The sequence below is a fragment of the Quercus lobata genome, chromosome 3, assembly GCF_001633185.2.
Source record: "Quercus lobata isolate SW786 chromosome 3, ValleyOak3.0 Primary Assembly, whole genome shotgun sequence".
NCBI lineage: Eukaryota > Viridiplantae > Streptophyta > Magnoliopsida > Fagales > Fagaceae > Quercus > Quercus lobata.
In genome coordinates, this window is record NC_044906.1 from 46,782,173 (window position 1) to 46,806,144 (window position 23,972).

The window sequence follows — 23,972 nt, forward strand, 5'->3', positions numbered from 1 at the left end:
TATTATTATTGAGAATATTTTTAGGAGATTTTGTAGGCTTGGGAAAGGGGGAATTAACGTGTAAAAGGGGGAGGAGAAATTAGAATTGGACACACACGCCTCTCTCTCCCCTCTTCTCTGATTTTCTCCTTTGAATTTTCTTCATGGCCTTGCATGGCTAAAACTTTTATACTTGGTCGAAGGAAACTGAAGCCTCAGAATCTATAAAACTGTGAGTTCTAATTTGTTTTTATTGTTCAATTTATGCTTTGAATATTGAATGTTCTTTTGTGCCTATTTTCATGATTGTCTCGTTTAATTACTAGGAGGCCTACTAGTTTATTATTTGTTGCAATCTACTATTAGGTTAGATATCAAATCCGTAATTGTTTGATCTCTCTACCAAGATTTAATGATTTGTTGCGTAAGAGATTATTAGATCTTAGGAAGAACACTCGACTAAATTAAATACAACCGCTTGTGCTTGTGCTGTTTAGTTTCATCGATCTCTCTAATTCTTAAGGATGTTACTAGATTAAACCTTTAGCGCTTGTCTTGGGTTGTTTAGTAGTAAGCGTTTATTAGATTGCTTGTTTTTTAATTAACTGCGACTAAGGAGAGATAGGAAAATAGTTCTAACGGTGAATATTCAAAGTGTGAATTGATATATACTTGCATCGATGATTAGTTGTAAAATTCCGATGGTGGATGTTGACTTAGATCAAGGTTTGTTCTTTTGATTGAATTCAATACTTTAATTTGAATTGTTCCTTAATTGTTTTTCTTAAAATTGTTTTCATTATACTCAAAACCCCCCCTCCTTGTTCACATAGCATAAAACTAAGCTAGATACTCTCCGTGGGAATGATCCTTACTCGCACTACTACATATATTTTTAGGAGTATAGGTTTTATTTTTGGTTTCCTGCGATAGCACACCAGTGGAGTTTTAAGTAAGTACTCCATATATATGTATGTATGATGTATAATCATAATCATAATCATAAATCATCCTGTAAAGCAAAGAAATATCTAAAGTTTGACGATAACAAGGTAAGGCTTCACTGAGGACCCTATCCACAGTCTGCCATTAAATTCTTCAACTTCACTTACTGAGTCAAATGCATTACCACCATTTCCATCCAACACGTCTATCACCTTTCCATCTTTATCAAATTTGGTTGCCACTGGATCTTTTATCAACCGTAAGGACAAATTTTCATTTTGTAGATTAATTATGTGACAACCTAGATTATTTATGATCTCTCTTCCACTATTCAATCCCACCCAAAACTCTCCCTTCCTGGTTCTCTTAATGTTATCTGGGCATCTTCTAAGTTGAGCAAATACCTCTGAAGAATGACTCTTGGTCTTGGAGCCTCTAAGCCAAAACCTTAGAATTCTGAATTTGCCACTCTCCGCAAGTACAAGGTAGGAGTTGTCCTTGCTTAGAGCCACACCATTTGGAAATGCTAAGCCATTCAGCAACACACTCACTTCTTTGGTACGTGGGTCGTACTTCATCAACCTGCCTGTTTTGTCTCCGCTTAGGATTACAAGTAACCATACCCTTTCACATAAGGAGAGGAGAAAGTTATGGGAAAATTAAAAGAATGAAAGAAAATAATCTCATCTTTTACATTTTCAGCTTAACTAACCGAGTTCAACATTGCTCACTAAATTCTTGTTTAATTATATCTTTTCTCCTTTTAGGATGTTTTTATCAAAAGCCATGATTTTAAAAAGTTAAGTGAATTTGGTAAAAAAGAAATAATTGTATAATGGAGTAGGCAAGGTAGGAATTGAATATCCATCTTTGGCATAGGATCGGTAGCATCCAAATAATGTCTTAATTTTGAAGCTGGGACATTAACTTTGTTTCAAAATAGATCAATCCTGTGTTGTGTATGGGACATTTCCCTAGTTGTCCTTAAATCTACCTCTTCTTAATACTCTTATTCATATTTTGGTTAGGCTGATTGTTTTTCCCTTGTAAATGAGGAAGTTTAGGTGTGTTTATTTGGTTAGTCCTTACATATCTCCTAAAAGATATTATTTATTGCGCCTCTATTTTTATTTGCATCTTCAAAAAAAGAATGAGACCGACAAAAAGAGGGAAAAGTTATATACCTTCTTTGAAAAAAAATGCTACTGTCAGTAAAATAAACAACTCCAGTTTTGGTGTCGATGTCCAAAGCATTTGTGAATCGAAAGGGGACTTCTTCAGCAGAAGTGGCAAGTCGTTTGGCCACACCGCCATGGGGTTCTACCATTAAGAGCCCAAAGTAGGCATCTGCAATATAAAGATCACAAGTTGCAGGGTTGAATTTGAGGCCTAGTGGTCTTCCACACTTTGGTTCATTCTCGAGCTTGGTTGAGCCATCACAAAGCTCCCTATCCCTGATCAAATATAAGAGCAGGTTTGCTCAGTTGAATATTTCGACAAATGTTTTTAGTTAACAACCCATCATGAAGGAAGTACAAAACTCGTTCAATATCCTAATGATGCACGCTTCGTATTTGATGCATGTAAATGTCATGAGAAGCAAACAATTTCCAAGTTATGCTTTCCAATCTTTGTGTACGTTTTTAGACCCTTTAAAACACAACCAGATTAACCTAGTCAATTAGTCAAGTGATTACTTAGTCAAATTATTCAAATCTAGGTTAATACAAATATATCATATCATTGTAAAGTGCGGAAAATAAATAACATAACGATATGATAACCCAGGAAAATCAAACTGGTGAAAAACCTGAGGAGGATTTAATCTAGCTATCCTCAAGGTAAAAAAATCAACTATAGAGAATTAAAGTTTACACAATAGTGACTTAAACCACTAACATCCTATTGCTACCTCGAGTAGGAAACTTACTACCACGACCATGTGACAACTCCGAGTCCACAAACTACTTCTCTCTTGAATTCACAGCAACCACAAGTACTCCCACTTGTGTATCTTTAAGTTCTTTATGCAGCAATCAAACTGATCATCAAGCTCTTGACATAATCTTGATTCTTGATAACCCTAAATATATGTGAAGGCAAACACATCTAGATCTCACAAGAGATTCATATACACAGCATAAACAATAACAACAAAACGTGTCTAGGGTTTTTCCTTTTATACTTAAGGCAAAACATAAAACCCTACACGTCAAATGGGCTTAGGCTGAGTTGGAAATTTCTGCAGAAAAACAATCTGCACGAGCTTTGATCGATTGAGTCTAATTCTCGATTGATCAAGTCAGACAGATTTACACAGTAAATCCTGCAATACACTCAATTCTAACTTTACAAATAAACATACTTTGAGCAAGTCTAAAACAAGACTAAACGTTTTGATCATGGTTTGTCAACATTACAAAATGAAGTTATAATACATTTAAACCTAAAGTCTTAGAACCCAACACTTCAAATTAAATAACCAAATTTATGCAAAGTTGCATTTTAAACCTCATAATTTAAGGGGTTTAAACCCTATTCGTGGTTTAAAAAGTAACAAATTAAAATTTGTAATTTGAAAGTAACAAAGTAAGTTATGAGTTTTCAAAAATTAATAAATTTAATCTCATCCCCATCTAAGCGAATATCATTCATTGTATTTAAGGTTTAATATAGGTTAAAGGTTTAATTATTTCTGAAAAATCTTATAATTTAATTTGTTTATTTTGAAACTATAAAGTTTAATTTGTTACTTTTTAAAAAATTTTAGTTTAAATTGTTAATTTGGAAAATGTATTGTTAAATTCGTTACAACCTAAACTATAAATGAAAATCCACCTAAAAATTAAGAGTGGGGTAATCAATAAAAAATATAATTTGGTTATTAAATCATTTTGTATGGAAGTTCTAACAAAAATGGACAAATTTTTAGGAAAAATTATCCACTTTATTAGAAATGAATTTCGATTGAATATTATAAATTTAAATGTATATTAATTCCAACATTATTTAAACTTTTACATGATTTGACAAAATATATATATATATATATATATATATATAAATAATGGATTCTCTCCATTCCAAATGAAATAAAGATCATGTCCACGATTTTCTAGGAATTAATAGTAGCTCAATAATCAAAATTTGACAAAATCTCCCATCCTCCGATTTTATTTATGAAAAAAAAAAAAAAAATGACAAAATGCCATGCATGTTCTTGTCTTACTCGTATTTTTTAAAATGACATGCCTACAAATTCAACAACAACCTGCTTATAACTCTGTGCCCCAGAGAAAGAATTATGGTTTCTAACAAATTTTCAAACGTTGCATGCATGCCTCCAACATGAATAAGAAAACATTTAGGTTATGCTTGACTTGAATCGCATTTGTTTCTTGGCTAAAATGACAAAACTTAAAGGTGACAGTCAAAACAAGGCTAAGGTTTGATATGTGTACTCTCGAATTATTGACATTAGAAAACATAGGAGAATGATTTATGACTGATCATTAATGTTATGTATATATATGTATGTTAAATTTTACCTGTTTGCAGAGACGATGGCAAACTCTTTCCAACCTAAATGTATTCCTTGCCACTTGAGGATTCTACCATCTGAGACCCCCACATATGGTCCTTTTCCATGGCAATCAAAGGCTATACTTTCAGGGCCAACTGCACCAGGGAGCTCCATTTGGTTGTAGTTTTCGAGGTGATGATCAATGGTAACAGACAGGGTGAGAGTAGGAGCTATGAATATTATTACAAGGAAGAACAAAACGGAGGAAGCAAAAAGTGGCTTCATGGCAGCAAACAAATTAAGATATGTGGCTTCATAGCAGTACACTATCGTGCTATATATGTAGTTTGTGGCACTTATAGTTATAGGGACTTGTGCTTGTAAGTTGTAACTACGTCTTATGTCCTAACTACTCACTTCTCACTTGTCAGTTCAAAGTAGTAATTGCTGTTTATCTATATTTTTCTAAACAAAAATAAATAAAGGGTAAAATAAAAAATCTGTCTGGGAGGTTTGAGTTAATGCCCCAAAGTATTTAATTTCCCCCAAAAATAAATCACACCTGTTAGAAAATTTTCCGGCTCCAAATCTTTTTCTCCTTTCTTTTCCATCTCTGACTATTATCCATCTATTATTTTCTACCTAAATAATGTCTCGACGCATATAATTTCCATAATATAATTATTGTGGGACTGTATTGTGGTAACTAAAAGAAGTTAGGAAAAGGAATACAAACAGTGTTAGGTGTGGTTTGCACTTTTTTTCTAGTATCCAGACCTAACAGGTCAAGTTTATTTCAAGAAAGAAAAATTACAAAGCGAATTACAAAAAGAGCTATGTCATCAGGACGGTAATCAATCCAAAACTGTAGCTCATTGCTAGAATTAGCCTTTCTAGTTAGAAAATGGGCAATTGAATTGCCTATACGTTTACCATGGGAGAAATTACAACTTTGAAAATCAATAGAGAGAAAGATAATATCTGTAATCACTAGGTGTGGTTTGCACTTAAAAAGGGAAAAATCGAATATTTTTGAAAATCCTAAATAGAGGCTAACACTAACGCAAACCCCAAAATAATAGTTTTTTCCTATAAATAAATTGAGGTCATGAGGTTTTTTTTTTTTTTTTTTTTTTTTTTTTTTTTTTTTTTTTTTTTTTTTTTTTTTTTTTGAGGGGGGAAAACATAGACCAATAGATTAAGAAAAGTCGGCTAAATCAACCTGAAGTATAGAAAAGAGTTGTAATGGAACATCCTCTATCTACACAACCAAATATGAAATTGTAATAACATGTCTAGCTAAACAATGAGCAATCTTATAATAAAGTATGCTTCAATTGAATTTAATACCTCACTATGCTTTACTCATCTAGCTAATTGAATTTAATTCTCTCTCTTTGTTAGCAATCTCCAAACTCTTCCAAAAGCCTCTTTCAACAGTCAATTGGAAATATTCTTATTCATCAATTTACACAAGAGTATGCAATTTAATAAAGTAAGAAAGCATTAAGACCAACGATTTTAATACTACATAGGTTCATACAAGTCTTTCGATCTCTATAATTAAGACCGATGCTGAAATATTCAAGATCTATCTTATAATTCCCTCTTTCGACAGCAAATCACAAGATTAAAATCATCTAATTAATGGCGAGTTAATTAGAAGCAATAAGCTTAGAATAAATCAAACAAACATGAAGAGAAATTGTTCAAATTAACATAGAAAAGCAAGCATAGTTCGGAACTAGATTACATCGTTTTCCTAGAATAAAGAAAATTTAGTTCATGCTAAAAATTAAATTCAACATAAACGAATTCACCATAATTTTTCTAAGAAGATTTGAAGGAAAAAATGAATGCAAAAGAATCTTTTTCAGTGTCTTTTCTGCTTCAGCCCTCCTTCTTGTTTCAATACTCTTTTCTTTTGTTCTCTGTTCAGCCCTCTTTCTTTCTTTTCTTCTGTTTCAGCCCGCTTTCTTGTTTCTACCCACTTTCTTTTCTTTTCTTTTTTTCTGTTTCAGCACACTTTTCTTTTTAAGCGCCTCTTTCTTCTCTTTTTTCTTCTAGACGTGTTGCCCTTTTTTACTTCAGCCCAAAAACCTTTTTTCAGCCCAAAACGTTTTTGCCTCAGCCCAAAATACTTTTTCAGTTCAGCCCAAAAATATTATATTCAGCCCAAAACGTTTTTTTCTTCAGCCCAAAATCCTTTTTCAGTTTGTGGTTCAGCGCCTCCTTCTTTTTGTTTCTTTTCTTCCTGCCTTTCTTTTCTGCCTTTAGCCACTACGTATTGCCCTTTTTCAGCCCAAGTGTTCAGCACAAAACCTTTTTCAGCTGCTTCATGTCTCTTTATTTGAGTAAATCTTCATTTTCTTCAAATCTGAAATAAAATTTAAATAACAAAAATCAAGTCTAAAATCAACAAAATAATTAAAATTAGACTAAAGTTTAAAGTTGAGAAGTGATAAATTACACTTAATTATGCAAGTCATCATATATATAGGAAGAAAAATGTGCGGAAGGCGTGGCAACGCCCTCGTCCAGAAACGAGGCCAACGAGAGTGCGCCATGTGTCGAAGCATTAAATGGTTGGCGGCTCGAGGAATCACTCATAAATGATTTTCCCGCTCCTCTGAACCAAAAGATAGTTAACCAATAAAAACTTAACTCCACAACCCGTCAGTTTAAAACGACGAGAATGTAAAGTAGGGGGCAGCTGATAAGGATAAAAATAGTACTTACTTATATAAAGCATAAAGCTAACGATTTTAGATAAAGTCATCAAGCTGACGGGTACAGTTACAACCGTCAACTTCCTCTTGTAGGAGTCAACGAATGATGTTCTAAATTGGGGCAATAAGGGGAGTCCGCAACACACCTAAAGACTGACGACATCAACAAACTGACGCCAGTAAGGCTGAAGGAAATAAATAAGCTGACAACCCTGATGCAAGTTTACTTGCTGCCCACGATTGCATATATAAGGAAATGTCTTGCCCTCCACATTTGATGCTACTCAAAGGATCCCTATAAGGAAAGGATCCCGCCAAATATGCCTAAGAAGACTCCTATAAGGAAAAGACTTCCACACCAAGGAAGAGATGTCAACCCTCTACTACTATAAAAGCCCCAATACCCTCACTAGCCAAGGTACGCATAATTCACCCCTCTCTAGCACTCTAGAGTTGTAAGAAGTTCTAACTTGTCCTTCGAAGGGTACTTGGCCAGCACCACACCGGTGCTCTCTGCAAGGTCTTTTCTTTTGTGTTGTGCAGGAGCTATCTCAAGTGCGCAAGTACCTGTGGCTCACTGGTGACCTTTTCGACATCATCAACAAACATAATAGAAGAGAAGTTGTGTTTAGGCATGTAAATGTTTATCGAAATAGAAGATGAAGATGAAAATGTCTAAGAGAAGACATTTAATTATTTTTCCACTACCAAAACTTTATGGAGAGAAAATTATTGGTTTCAATAATAGGTAACTCAAATGAGAAAGAGAATTAGAATATAATAGATAGAAAACAAAAAGTTGCAAAAGATGAAATATAACATATTTTTACTACTTTGGCTACCAAAATGTGCATGTATGAGGAGAAATTTATTGTCCTAAAATGTTTATGAAAGAAATTTACACCACTCAAAATTTTTTAATTGGATACGAATTTTGACAAATTCACTATTAGATTATATTATCTTTGTATATTCTTTATACTTGCAAAATTTCAAAGTGACCAAAGATTAATAACCATGTCATCAATTAATTGTTTAAATTCAAGTTTTTGTAATTTAAAATAACGCATAAAAGATGATTTTATTAATCGAATAATAAATAACATCCAATTGGCATAAATGTTCAGAACATATAAAATATGTAATTCAATTGTAGAATTTTCGAAATATAAATTCTATAATAAGTTATTGGATGGTGAGTTACACTATGCGTAACTTGAACCCAACCTTATATATATATATGCTTCTATTGAAAACATAAAGAGTTTTCAAACAATTGAGTTACAAGTCCTGGAAAAGTTTAATATAAACTTTCTGTTTACTTTCATCTTTAATTTGTTTTTGTCATTTTTTTTCGCCGAATATACTCGCCAGACTCATCAAACTCTACAACAATGGTAAGAAAAACGTTTTTCCTCGATTACTGGTGATGAATGGATGGATGCCAGGGTGTATTATCCGTGTACTAAAGTTATATATATATATATATATATATATATATATATATAGGAGATTCTAGCCTTTTGCCCTTAATTTTGAAAAAAATTAGCAATATGCCCCTTTTTCGAAACTATATAGGGATATGCCCCTGTTTCGATACTCGATTACTTTAAAATCGAGTTTCATTAAAATACTCGATTCATAGAAAATCGAGTTATTTCAAATAAAACTAAAAAAAAAAAAAGCATAGAACTCGACTTTAGGGAAGTCGAGTTCCAAAACGCCGCCATAGGGCTTAAAAACGTCACTATAGGGCTTAAAAACGCCACTATAGGGCCCCTTGAACTTGGTATGGGGACTTATAAAATTTTTTTGCAGGAAAACGCCGCTATAAAGCTATAAAACGTCACTATAGGGCTTAAAAACGTCACTATAGGGCCTAAAAAAATCACTATAGGGCACCCAGAACAAAGCGATTACACTTATAAAAAATTTTGCAGAAAAACGCCGCTATAGGGCCTTAAAATGTCACTATAGGGCTTAAAAACGCCACTATAGGGCACCGTGAATATGGGCCAATCACACTTCTAAAAATATTTGCAGGAAAACGCCGCTATAGGGCTTTAAAACGTCACTATTGGGCTTAAAAACGCCACTATAGGGCTTCTTGAATATAGAGCAATCACACTTATAAAATTTTTTTTTGCATGGAACTCGATTTCCTGAAACTCGAGTTCCATGGAAATTTTTTTTTTTTATTTTATATTTTTTTAAGTTTGATCGGGCATAATTCGATTTTCTACAAATCGAGTATTTAATTGAACTCGATTTTAGGATAATTGAGTATCGAAACAGGGGCACGCTCCTATATAGTTTGCAAACAGGGACATGTTGCTAATTTTTTTCAAAATAAGGGGTAAAATGCCAGAATCCTCTATATATATATATATATATATATATATATATATATATATACTTCTATCGAAAACATAAAGAATTTTCAACCAATTGAGCAACAAGTCCAGGAAAAGTTTAATATAAACTTTCTGTTTACTTTCATCTTTAATTTGTTTTTGTCATTTTTTTCGCCGAATATACTCGCCAGACTCATCAAACTCTACAACAATGGTAAGAAAAACGTTTTTCCTCGATTACTGGTGATGAATGGATGGATGCCAGGGTGTATTATCCGTGTACTAAAGTAGATTAACTTTTTATTCAATTGGACAATTAGAGGCAATTCTTTGTTAACCTTGTCTGGTATATGGTCTCTCTTTATTTTGCTTTTAAGACGATCTTTGTCTTATTGTTGATATTTCCACTTACTTTCTCTAATGGTTCTAAAAGATGTTAAATCAAATTATTGAGATAGGGTGTTGATTGGTCTTGCCCCCCCGCGGGGGGTGGGGCGGTGGAGTTTTCTTTTATTTTGCCTTTATTTTATTCTCTTTCTTTTAATTGTGAGATTTAAATTTATGGCATTATCAACATGCTGAAGATTATATATTCAAAGTTTTTTTTTTTTTTTTTTTGCATAACAAATTTTTTACCCCTTCAGAGATCTATGCTAATAAATGATAATAAAATTATAGTTAAGATTAAATTTTTGAATTAATTGAATTGAATAATTTGTATTTTATTAACTTATAAAAATTAAATTTTTTAACCCTGTGCTGTTAAAAAACATATATAATTTGTACTACAAAACAAACTTTTTTACATACATATAAACACATAATATTATATATATAGTCAATTTGAGGTTCATATTTACTAGATTGATCATGAACACATTATTATGTTTGAATTTGAACTACTTTTCAAGTCTAAGCCTAGTTAGGCTAATTATCTGCTAATTAAAAAGAACTTAATTAACAATCTTTTTTCCAATTTGATTTCAAGTTATTCATAAACAACTTTGTTCAATTATAGTTCTAATTTTTATTAACACTTTTAATTGGTTGCCACTTCATGAATTTATTTTAAAGGTAAAACTTAGGTACAGTATTTAGTTATTATTTCTTAGGTTCTTTTCTTAAAATTTAGCAATGTAGCTACTTAACTAAAAATATACTTCCATGTCACGAGAAAAAAAGCCACATAACTGAATTTTAAAAGGAACAATACCTAAAGTACTGTACCTAAGTTTTATTCTTATTTTTAATGGCATTTGATAAAATCATTCCCATTTATTTTAGATATTATGTTTATTTCTGATTAAAATTTAATTTTTTATGAATGTATATTACGTGACATCACAAGCATATTCTATATTTATGAAAAATTAAATCTTCACCACTGAATGGTTTATTTATAAAAACAAAATGAATATGATTCTAATAAGACGGATAATGCGTGTAGATATTCTAAGAGCCTTAGAAATACTTTTTTTTTTTATGGGAATATAAATATATACCTTACTAAAAAAAATAAAAAATAAAAAACAAACAAACAGATGCAACATTAAAGTTTAACTAGGACGAAGTTAAGATTTTGAATTAGGGGGAGCCAAGGTATAAGAAAAAAAAAAATTCTAAATATGTAGTCATTTATAGTATTAACAAACTATCAACAAGGACAAAGATACAAAATCATTATTTTGTAATACATTACAATGTAATCATCTACTAACAAAGACACAAAACACTATTATTTCTTATTATAATAAAGCATTTGTATTAGCTCGTGCAAAATTTATGTCTATTTTAGCGTAAGGACCTATTTTTTCTATTTTACATACTCACCTCTTAAAACATCCCACATCCTATTATCTATTTTACATTACATTTGATTAAAATCTATTTCATTATCAATTTTTATTATTTTCCCAAATCATTTTTCTCTCTCTTCCTCAACCAAAAACTAATGCTCTCAGTTAAAGAATTATTAAAATATTCATTTGCATAGTTATGATAATTGTGTGTAAATGTACACAATTATTGTTGCACAAATGTATTTTTGCACAATGACACATAAATTGATATGGGTGTATTTTGAGGTTGATTGAACAGATTTGAGACCTTATGCTATTTTACAACAATTGATGCAAATGTTCTTATAATGAAATCTATGTAAATTTTAGGGGAGGGAGGTCAAGATTTTTGGAAGAGGGGGTCAAATATAAAATTATAGAGAATATACCTCCTTTTTTTTCCCCTTAAAGTCGAGGGACCTCGGCCCCTGTGGACCCTCACCTAACACCGTCCCCGAGTTTAACTACATGTGACTTCATCTTGCGGGGCCAAAATCCTAGTTTGGCACCACTAGAAGGATTTCGTATCTCCTTTCGTAGGAAATAGAAAAGAAGACAACTATTCTAATTATAATTTTGGGGGCACTTGGATAGTGGACTCAATGGATTTGAAGTATTTGTCGTAAATGTGGAGACCCCAAATTCCATCCACTATACTATTGGTCCATAGGGTTTCGAGGGTGTTTCATGGATTGGGAGTAAAATAGTTTAACCATCGAGTGGGACACCACTTCTTTATTTTTATGTAACTTTTTTTTTTCAAATAAAAGAATTCAATGAAAATAAGGTAATGCCAAATTTAATTGTGAATATTGATATAACATAATGTTGCAATCAGCCTTTTTTTTTTTTTTTTTTAATAACATAAATATATACCAAATTGTGAATATTGATATAACATAAATATATACCAATTTTTTTTATTAGTTATATTTCTTCACTCCAATCAGCCTAGCTAGTTCAACCCACTTAGTAACTACCCAATCCAAAAACTTAAGCAAAACAAAACTTTTAAAAAAAATTAAAAAATTAAAAAATGCTAGCCAGCCTAGTATGAAGAAACAATATTATTTTGTGTTTTTTTTTTTTTTTCCCATTTTTGTTGGTAGATGATTGCATCTTAATGTATTAAGATACAATGATTTTATGTATTTTCTTGGTTTATAGTTTGTTTATACTATATGAATGGCTATTTAGGGCTGCTCCACATTGAAGGTAGGGTGATCATAGGACTACCCTAATTTGGAAAAAAATAATTAATATATATAAAATTTAAAATTTTTTGATTTTTTCTTACCCTTTAAGAAAATTTAAGACGGTCACAAATTTATGAACAAATTAAACTTTGAACAAAGTTTGGCAACAAATTTGGTTGTAAATTAAGGCTACAATTCCACTCAATATATTTTTTTATTGGATGCGAATTTTGAAAAATTCACCATTGGATTACATTTTCTTTTTACATCTTCCATACTTGCAGAATTTCAAGAAGAACTAAAATCAATGGTTATATCATCAATCAAATATTTAAATTTCAAGTTTTTGTAGTCTAAAATTATACATAAAAAATAAGTTTATGAATCGAATAGTAAATAACATCTGATTGGTATGAAATTTGACATGTGTTTTAAGAACATAAAAAAACATGCAATTCTATAGTTAGATTTTCAATATATGTAGTCATGTTAATTTGTTAAGTGAGAGTTATAATGATAGGCTACAACTAAGTTTGTAGTCAAGCTTTTTCTTTAAACTTTGATCCCTTTAATAATATATTAAGCCCTTACAAACAAAAAGAAAAAGCTCAAGAAAATTTTTATTGAACTAAAATTTTGAAAGAGAAGTAACTTGCAGCATTGATAATAAGAGTATCATACAATGATTTCAAAATAAGAAAATTTGTAGACGTAAAATTGTAAGACTTATGTATCTACTTTTTTTTTTTTAATTAGATTTTGTAAAATTTAAGTTTCTTAATGACCGCTCTAAAATATATATATATATATATATATATATATATTGTGGGGACATAGGCCTAAATATATATTGAGTCTTGGGCCTTGTTCGAGGAGACTTAGTGGTCCGAGAATAGATCAATAGTAAGGAAAACATAAGACTTTGAACTTCACGAGCAAGCTATGACTGTAAAGGTTGGGAGAGGTGAGCTGAGAAGGAATATCCCCTCGGTTAAACGAAACGAAGATCAAAATATGTGTCCTATCATCTAGGGTGACGTTCTAGGAGGTTCTATTGATAAGGATGTGCATTATGAATGTACAAGAGGGATGGGGGCTAGGAAATATCCAAGAGAAAACTGCTACCACCGCATTGAATACTCTACAACTAACTCTCTAGCAGCATTAATGAGGAAGTGATACCTGAACTATAGTTTTCAGCCTTATGGCTACTCTCCAGAGACTTTAGGAAGGTGCTGATGTGACAGGGATCAACACCAACAATCTAACCTACACGTGGAGGGTAGAGATGAAGGCAAGGGATAGTATAAAGTAGGAAGAAGGCAATGAGAGAAGGGGATCGAAAAATTGAGAGAAAAAGACTGTAGCAATCAAGAGTGGAACTTGTAATCAAACTTGAGAATCAATATATAAGAACTGATCTTCTCAAACTATGCCAAGTATGATTTTCTTTATATTAAACCAGTCTATCTTTATTTTCTTGTCATCTGGATCCACTTTACTTTTTGTCTTACTCATTAAAACCCAGTTTTCTAACTCACTCTCTACAAATTCATTATATTGGACTCTTTGGGCCTAAGTTCATACATCCTTTAGGCTTGGGAGCCAAATCGTGTCCTTATATATATATTTCTAAAGTGTGTCTATGTGGATTTTTTTTTTTTTTTTTTTTTTTTTTTTTTTTTTATACTCCAATCCCCATAATTTGAAATCTAGATCCGTCTCTTCCCCAACCAATACAAACATAAAACACCTAGTAGGTGAATTTTATATTAGACAATGATACTCTTAGACTATTTTTATATTATTATCTATTTTTATGCAAATTCCGTATTTACCAAAAAGAGAGTAAATATTTCTACACTAATTGTGAATATTGATATAACCAGGGGCGGAGCCAGAAATTTTTGTTTAGGGGGCCGATTTGTGTTGCTAATTTATTAGTCTATACAAATTTTTGTACACATACACAAACACATGTATCTATACACACACACACACAAAAATTAGTATCTCATAGTGAATCCTTAAAATTAAATGCTTCATAGAATTAAATTAATCTTTCACCATCTTTCATAATGAAATTTTTACAATTTTCATTTTCAATATAAGTTACCAAATTGTCTACCATTGTGAGTAAAAAAGTTTCAATTGAATTAATAAAGTGTTCAAAGACATAAATGATCCAAAATTTAAAAAAATATGAGAACACATTTTACCATAAAAAATGAATTTGAGAAAAAATATGTTCTCTATAACTACTAGACAAATTGGACAATTTTTTTTAAGAACATTATTGGACCAACTCAAATAGTTGAGGGAGGGGGGGGGGCAAGTCCATTTTTTAGGACTAATTATTAAAATATTAAATATTTCTATATAGTAAAAAAAAAAATTTCAAAAATTTTAGGGGGCCCCCACCCCCCCCCAAACATGTAGCTCCTCCCCTAGATATAACATAATAAATAAAAATGAATGTAAGATAATATTTTTTCCATTCCTTGTAGGAGTAGAGAAACAATCATGAACGCTGGTTTAGGAATTCTGTGTGGGTCTCCTGAACGGGAGGGATCAAAATTATTCATCAAAACAGTAAAGTGGTGGGCGTGGGACCCTGTTTTCTTAACACCATATGTTTACGTTTGCTGTGAGAGCGAGGTAGCTTTTCAACTGTCCTCAGTCACCCTTCTCTGTTTCCTCTCAGGATGAAAGCTGTTAGCATTAAACACTGTGTTTTTTTTTTTTTTTTTTTGGGTGGGAATGGGATTACGAATGTAGAGTAGCCAGAGTGTATGCACTACAAAAGGAAACAAAGAAAAGCTTGCATGTGAGGTAGGTAGGTAGGTATCCTAGGCTTAAATAAATGGCATCTTTTGAAAAGGAGTTTATTCTATACTAAGGGGGAAGCGTATCAAAAGTCGAAATCCCATTAAGACTTTTGATTAGATTAGGTAGCTAAAATGCCAATCTTTTTCCATTTCTTAATAAATGACCTTTTTAGGAGAATGATCCTAATTCCAGTGAAATTTGACCTGTCTTTTTTATATAATTTGTACCCACCACCACCACCACCACCACCACATCGCTGCTGCAAATATATTCATTTCATCAACGTTAACCAAGGCAAGGCAGTCTTAGTTATAGTTATTTGCAAGTTTTCTACTTATAACCAGTTTTATAAAGTGTGGCTTGATTTAAATTTGTTAACTTGAACATGAAAGGATCCATCAGCAAGTGCATTCCACAATAATTAATTTGATTTTTCCTAAGTGGCACCAATTAAGGCCTTTGAAACTTAAGTGACCAAAATTGCTACTTCACTTTTTAGGTGTTTTATTTATACTCCATACTAATTACAGTATGTCATATGATTTTGTTTTATTTTTCTTTATAAAATAACTAAAGTTTAAAATAGGAAAATCATATGCATAACATATTGCAATTGACGAACTATAAATTAAATGCTACCAAGCCGATACATGAGAGAATAATATGTTATGGACCAACATTGAGGTTGAAGTGGTGACCGAATTCCCTGTATTATGTTGAGAATCATAGTAGATGGGAGAAGGAGAATTTTAATTTTAATTTTGGTGGGAGTGGAGGGGGAAGGGGTGTTGGGGTTGAGTGGGTTAGGGAATAGGGAGTGTCAACTATTTTGAAGGCTTCATAATGCTTTCTTTTTTGGAGGGACAGACCCAAAGACAAAATCATGTGGGTTGTACAGATGCTTCAAAACACTGGCTCTTTTCTCCATTCAAACACACAACTGGGTAAAAAGAACAATTATTTCCTACTCATTTGGGCATCCCCTTAGTGCATTTCTTCATTAAGATTACAGTCAACTTCTCTTTAACCCCACTTGTTTGAATCCCTTTTTGACTAGCTTGGAAATTTCCTTTTCTGATTCATAATATTAATTAGTTTTGTTGATCAAGGAAGGAGGAATTGGTGAGTCCAAATGCAATCCAAGTGAGCAATGCTACAGAGTACAGCCACAAAAAATTTCACATTTTTCACAACATTTAATTGGCAAGTTTTTACTCGTCTTCTTCTAGACTCATTATTAATATCATTTTTTAAAATATTTTTTTACATATTATCAACAATCTCCACATCAGCAAGTGCCAAATTTTTGTGTGTATAAATTTTCTCAATCCAAGTGCATGAAAGGAGCCAAAAGGTTGTAGACTTGTAGTACTTAAAAGTTTGAATTGGACAGGAAATGACATCCATATCTATGTCAAGCAGTCTCTTCCTAAAAATAAGAATCCACCAAGTTGAAGACTTATTGGCCGGGGGCTGCGAAGAGAAGCCACAAATATAAATAAATGTACCCAATTAATCTAAGCACATTGACACATTGGATTGAGATAAAGTACAATAACTAAAATATTACGTCTGATGCAATAGATATCAATGAGAGGGATTAAAAGTTGAAAGAAACAATTTTTAATATTTTTCTCTAAAAAAAAAGAACAATTTTTAATATCAATCTTTATATAAAAAAAGTGAGAAAAAGTTAAAAATTAAAAATTAAAAATGGTAAAAATATTTTGTGAGTGAAAAGGAGGTAATTGCAACGGGTGCATGCAATACCTACCCAATCCAAATCCTTGAGTCTAATATCATGTTCAGTGAACATTAGCAGATAGACACTAGTGCCAATTTCAGATTTTTACCTTCCTATTCTCAACTAATTAGTGGCGTGTGCTTGTACCAATTACGCAATGCAATTATCCAAGTAGAACTCACCCACTTTGAGTTATGATCAATGTTATCAAAATCAGGATTTTACGTAAGATTGTGAAAGGTAGGTGGGATCGTGGCTCATAAGATCAGATTATGGATCGTAAGATCCTACATATTTTCATATTAAAGCAAAAAACACATTGATAATGACTTTGTATGTTAAATAATCATGTAAATTTTGAATTTATCCATTAAAAAAAAAAAAACCAAAGATTTGCATTATATAATGTAATTTGCATGTCATACATCACTACATCTATACTAACGAAACAAATATATCTAAGTTTTGACCCAGTGTGTCTAAAAAGTTCAATAAATGTTTAATTAGCAACCAAATACCAAAATATTTATGAACACATATGGAAATATATTCCAAGTTCCAAGTTTAAAATCCAAAAATAGTTATCAATTGGAAACTAGCAAACTAAAATATGAAATCCAAAAGCAAGATTAATATTAAGATAAAGTGATCATTTAATTATTCTCATTTTAGGTTTCATATGACCATCGTTTCAATCATTATCATTCATTTCTTCATCTATGTAGACATTGTATATTTGTATACTAGAGCTGCAAAAGAGATCAAGGTACAACTTCACACTCAACTATTTAAGTTATACCACTCAGCAACAATTATAGAGCATGCTCAAAAAAATCAATCAATCAATATACAAATACAAACATACTAATAAAATTATATATAAGAAAAATATTTTAGTAATATTATAATACAAATTAGTATATTGATTAAACAAATTTAGCAACATTATAGTTTAAAATGTAGCAAAGCCAATATAAATTCTTCATTTAGAAATGATGAAGTATTCCTTCATTTTTATTACAAGTGAACTAAAAACTACAAAACATTTGCTTAGGTTGACATAATTTAAAAAAAAAAAAATAGAATAAAAAGTCATACCATCACAACATAGAAAAATAAAAACCCTTGAAGCTTCATCAAAACCAAAATTTATCCCTTTAAAAAATAAAAAATAAAAAATAAAATAAAATAAAAAATAAAAAAACCCAAAAACCAAAAACTGATGTTTTGGTAGGATCAGTAGAATCATTAGGATCCTATACGATTCTACGATCCTACACGATCCTACATACGATCCTATCATTTTTACAATCCTAGTGCGATTCTAAACGTTTTGGTGAAATGAAATCGTAAAATCATGTGATCCTACGATCCAAATCGCAATTTTAACAACCATGGTTATGGTAGTAAAGAGAGGCAAATATACCACAATATATGCACAAGAAGAAATAGAGGGGGTCTGGCAAAGGAAAAATTATTAAGTATTTATTAAGTACAATAATATAGTTTTTTTTTTATATATGAATATTGGATCCCATCATGAATTTCATTAATATAATTTATTATTATATGAGGAGAGTGAGCAACACATTACTCGATTTCTAAAATAATGAATTATTACTTAAAGGGAGGAGAGAAATGTTAAACCCCTCAAAACTTCCATGCCTTTGTGGTGGGGGAAAATGGGCATTTGCCCCTAATTTACAAACTATGCAGCAAAATGCCTCTATTTTGAAACAACTTAGCAAAATGCTTCAGTTTTTGAAATTCAATTTTAATAAAATCGAATTACAAGTGGAACTCAACATTAACAATGTCGAGTTCTATGCATATTTTGCCACTTAAATTTTGTTTGGGGCCTTTTTTGGTTGCCCAGCCATTTGTGGTCCATTGGAGGGATGACCTTACTAGGCCTAGGTTTTGTTCGGAGAGTTACATTCGGAACTTAACATTGGGCCACGTGGTCGAATGGCTACCGGCATATTTTTAAGCCTACAAAATCATTAAAGCCAAAGTCTAAGAATCATGATAATAGTCAAATAAATATACAATATGCGTTTGATATGATAGTTTTCATTAGTAGTTGTAACAACAGTTGAAACAAAGTAGTATTTATTTAAAGGTAAAGTAATCATGTACTCAATGATGTAAATTTAAAGATATGGAAGTAAAGTCACTTATCTTTGTATGGTTTATAACTCCAACTGTGTAGCATCAGTGAGTTGATAGGATTCCAGTAGAATGCCAGTGGTAGAGGCTAGTTAAGCTTACCCCCTCTTATCATGCATTTCAATGAGTTTAAGTCTTGGTTAATAATTGTAATAGTAGTGGGAATAAAGTAATATGTATTTAAATTTGAAGTAATTATGTACTCGATGATGTAAATTTAAAAATAAGGAAGCAAAGTCACTTATCTCTGATGGTTTGCAGCCCCAGCTGTGCAGCATCAGTTAGTTAATATGATTCCAGCAGTATGACTCCAGCAGTAGAGAGACAGTTTGCAATGATAACTTCGTGATTGAAGGGGAAAAATTGGTGCAACTGGAGAGAGAGAAAGAGAGAGAGAGAGAGAGAGAGTATGTTCAGCTGTGTGTAAGGGCTGGTTAAGCTTGTCCTCTTATCATGGACTTAAATGAGTTTCCCCTTTGACAATGCTCTTTTAATTGTTGTAAAGTTATGAATAGTGTTGCCTTCCATAGGAAGGGCTTTTGTAAGATGTAATTTGTGCCTTCTAAGGGAAGGGCTTTTGTAAGAAGTAGTTGTGCCTTCTAAGAGAAGGGTTTTGATATAAGATCTTGGTGTCTTCTAGAAGAAGGGCTTTAGTAATAGAAGTTCATGCCTTCTATGAGAAGGGCTTTTAGTATAAGTATTTGATATCTCTTGAAAAGTGTAGAGATGGTAAAAGATATAGATGTTTTGTGGGATATAGTATTTATGATATGTATGATATATGGAAGTATGAGAGATATGGAGGTTAAAGATAGTAAAATTGTGAGATTATAACAGCTGGAGAAGTTATAAAGATGGCTTTCCAAGAGGAAAGATCTTGTAAGAGAAGAGTATGGAGATATGTTTAGGTATTTGGAGATAGGAGCAGTAAGATAGGTGTATTTTCTGAATATGGAGAGTGAGAGAATGAGTATAAAAGGAGTAATAGTGTTGTAGTGTGTTTAGCCATGTTGTTGGGATTTACTGTTGGGATCTTTTGCTGGAGTAGTAGAAATTGCTTTCCAAGAGGAAAGATTTTGTAAGAAAAAAGTATAGAGATGTGTTTATGGGCAGTGAAACAGTAAGATTTCAGAGTGAGAGAGTATGAGAGTAGAGCTTAGAAGAGTTGTGGTGTGTTATATGTAATGGTGTAGTAAGTGTGTATAAGATTGTATAAGAGAAGTGAAGAAAGAGATGTTTAGAGATATGGACAGCAAGATATATGTATTTTCAAAATATGGAGAGTGAGATAATGAGTATAAGAGAGTAATAGTGTTGTAGTGTGTTTAGCAAAGCTGCTGGGATTTTCAGCTAAAGGATGTATAAGGGCTTATGAAGGGCATTTATGGGTTAAGGACTGGAGAGTTTAGTTTCTAACTTGGGAACTAAAAACCCAGAAGCTCAGTACTTTATTAAGAGCTTAAGAAGATAATTAGAAGGAGAAAGAGTAGGGAAGTTTATGAGAGAGTTCTCCTCCATTAGTGTCCCCCTTTGAGGTGTTGATGAATGGTCCCCTTTCGAGCTAAGTTTAAGGGGGTATTTTAGCAAAGAATATTAGCCAAAATCTGCCCCAACTAGTAATGAATTTTCAGAAATCCATCTTAAGATTTGGCCAAAAATGGTATGTTGAACTTTAAGGTATTCTTGTTATTTTAGGTAAGAGCTACTGGGGAAAACGTAGCAAAAAAGGAAGGTATTTTAGCAAGAGAAATGTAGTTTCTTTAGTTGGTTTTGATTTTAGCCAAATGTGGAAAAATCAGTAATGCTCAGGCTACTGGGTTAGCTGTTACATCTGTTCTGAAAAAGCTGTCCCAGCTGTCAGGAAAAACTGGGACAACTATCATGAGACAGCTGTTATAAGACAGTTGTTTCTTTGGGCAGAAGTAGATGAGGTCAGCTGGGTGATTTCAGACTGCTGAAGAGGTCATTTTATGGATTTGGCTGAAAAATGGTAAAATCTCTTTCAAGGGTATCTTGCTATTTTGGATATAGCAGCTGGTTGCTAGGATTTCAACATAAAATGGCTGATGATATCACTTACAGCCAAGTTTCAAGTGCTGAATACACTGCTAGGGTTCAGCTAGAAATGTTTCCTTTTTCGGGTGTTTGTGTTTTTGGTCCAAGGTTCCATTACAACACATTTTTAGCAAGTAATAGAATGATTGGTTGAAAGTTAATGAAGCTTTAGAGATCTAGTTAAGGTCTCATTGTGTTGTGATTTAATCTTGGTGAGTAAGAAGAGTATTTAATACTCTGCTCTAGCAGCTAGTAGAGAAATATATGGTTTGATTATGGCTGACAGCAGCTGCGTATTAGAGATATCATGAATATTTTATATATTTGGAGATAGCCAATCATATTAGGCCATGCGTTTGAGTTGGAATTTAGCTAAAAGTAGTAATGTAGTTTATGTAGAATAATATAATGAAATTTCTAAATTTGTATAGCAACAGTTGGGGATTGAATAAACAGTTATTTTCTCAACATTTAGATGGCTGGAGATATTGAGTATTTGTTATATGATGAATGTTAAGTTTTAGGAAAAAAGCAATGGGGAGTCTTATCATTTTAAGTATTATGTGATAAATGATGTTTACCATACGTTACCCGCTACACACGACCTCGTTAGAGTTCAGGGAGTTGGAGAAGACACGCCAAGCAACATGTCTCTTTTATCAACTTTAAACCGCTAGAACTTTACTAAACATACCTCTTGGCCCTCCAAACCACGACTCTCAAAGTTTCCCCAAAGAGACTTATGAGCTTAGATCATAAGCCGAAAATGAGATGACGTACCTCGGGTTTTGTTGTCATTTTGTGTAAATATGGGCTCTTGTTGAAGAAGCCGCTTGCCATGAGTGTAAGAGAGGTAATATGGGCCATGAGCTTTGATTCATTGTGTGAGCCCAATCCATATGTTGATGTTGATGATATCTTGGGTTATGATCCCAATTGATGAAAAGGAAATGTGGGACATGAATCCGCCTCTTAAAGTAAGGATCTCACAGGTCATGTGAGCCTAATCCATGAGATATAAGCTTATTTTGAGTTTTAAATAAATTTACTCAAAAAATCAATAATATGTTGAGTGACATGGGTTGCAGCTGAATATGCCACGTGGGCTGAAAAAAGAGTCCTCAACAAATTTTTTTGAAAATTTAAGTGAAACTTGACATTGCTAATTCAAGTTCCACTTAAAAAAAATATATATATACATATATATATATATATATATAACTCAATTTTGAGGATATCGAGTTTTACACAATCGAGTTTCAAAAACAGGGGCATAGTTTCAAAGTATGAGCATTTTGCTGCATAGTTTGTAAATTATGGGCAAATGTCCATTTTTCCCTTTTGTGGTGTAGTATTCACCCCTTATAATATGATGAGAAGAGAATGTCCCCTGAACTACCTTTTCAAATTCTTTAAATACTTATATTCATCACACCACGTACGTGTTAAAAGATGTATTTTTCCATTTCTCAAATATTAAAACTCTTAAAAGATGTATTTTTCTTTCAAATTTTGGATATATATTTTCTAGGAAAAAAACTAGTTTTTAAATTATTTTTTTCTCCTTTTCAAATTTTTAGTCATGTTTCTTCACTAAATTTTCCAAATCCTATAAGTATTCCCTTTGTCTCTCTTCACTAACATCTTTGTTGTTGTTCCTCGTTTCTCCCTTTCTAGCTAACATTCACCAGCTTAATATAAGTTTTTTTTTTTTTTTTTTTTTTTTTTTTTTTTTTTTTTATATATATATATATAGAGTTTGAAAATATTCTCTTTGTATAAGTACAGGTCCTACAACCCTCTGTTTGTTTTGGCTAAAGACATTTCCCTTAAAAAATTTCGCATTTTCTAGTGTTTATTACCTATAGAAAATCTTGGTTAACGGAAATCATTTTTCAAAATAAACGGATACAACCTAAAAGAAGCGGAAAAGGTTTTTACCTTTAAAGTTAAAAATGTTTTCCTTCATTCTCCCATGCCTCATCCCCTAAATTCCTTAGTACTTCTACCACCTCCATGTCATTTCCACCACTATTATCACTATTGTAACAACCACCGTTTCCACCATTGCCGCCACACCTCCGTCACTACTACATCTTTGTCAGTCATTGGCACCTCCACGGTCATTCCTATTAGTATCCTGATCACCACACCACTTTGGCCCTTGCTATTTCGATCATCATTATCCCACTTACATGTAATATTAATGATTTCCACTATAAACCAAAAGGGCAAAATGTTTTTGTGGATCACTTTCAAAATTTCAACCAATTAAAGAATGTTATTTTTATTGAATATATTTTCAATTAAACATCGAAATAAATGGAACTTCGATAAAAATTTGGATATTTATAAACACAACCTATAAATAGGATAGATAAATAAAAATTATACTTATTTCACAAGATTTAAGTACTAGTATGTAGTGGGTTCTAGTTAGCTCAATTGGTAAAGTCTTTGATGGTTGAATAAGAGGCCTGTAGTTCAATCTCCGCCTACAACAAAAATCGATTAGTGTCTTGGTCGGATGATAAATAGTTATCATCAAGAGTAGATGTCATAAGTTAAAACTTTCTAAAAAAAAAAACAAAAGTACTAATATATACACTTT

General features: G+C 32.0%; 1 protein-coding gene across 1 annotated transcript; it reads right to left on the reverse strand.

The window, feature by feature from the left end:
* Positions 1-838: 838 nt before the first annotated feature.
* On the reverse strand, positions 839-5,549 carry LOC115979621 (protein STRICTOSIDINE SYNTHASE-LIKE 10-like). Its single transcript, XM_031101675.1, has 3 exons — positions 4,473-5,549; positions 2,109-2,378; positions 839-1,548 (listed from the first exon to the last, which is right to left on the reverse strand). The coding sequence occupies exons 1-3, from the start codon at positions 4,730-4,732 to the stop codon at positions 1,011-1,013; spliced, it is 1,068 nt and encodes a 355-aa protein (XP_030957535.1). The 5' UTR covers positions 4,733-5,549; the 3' UTR covers positions 839-1,010.
* Between the last annotated feature and the right edge of the window lie 18,423 nt (positions 5,550-23,972).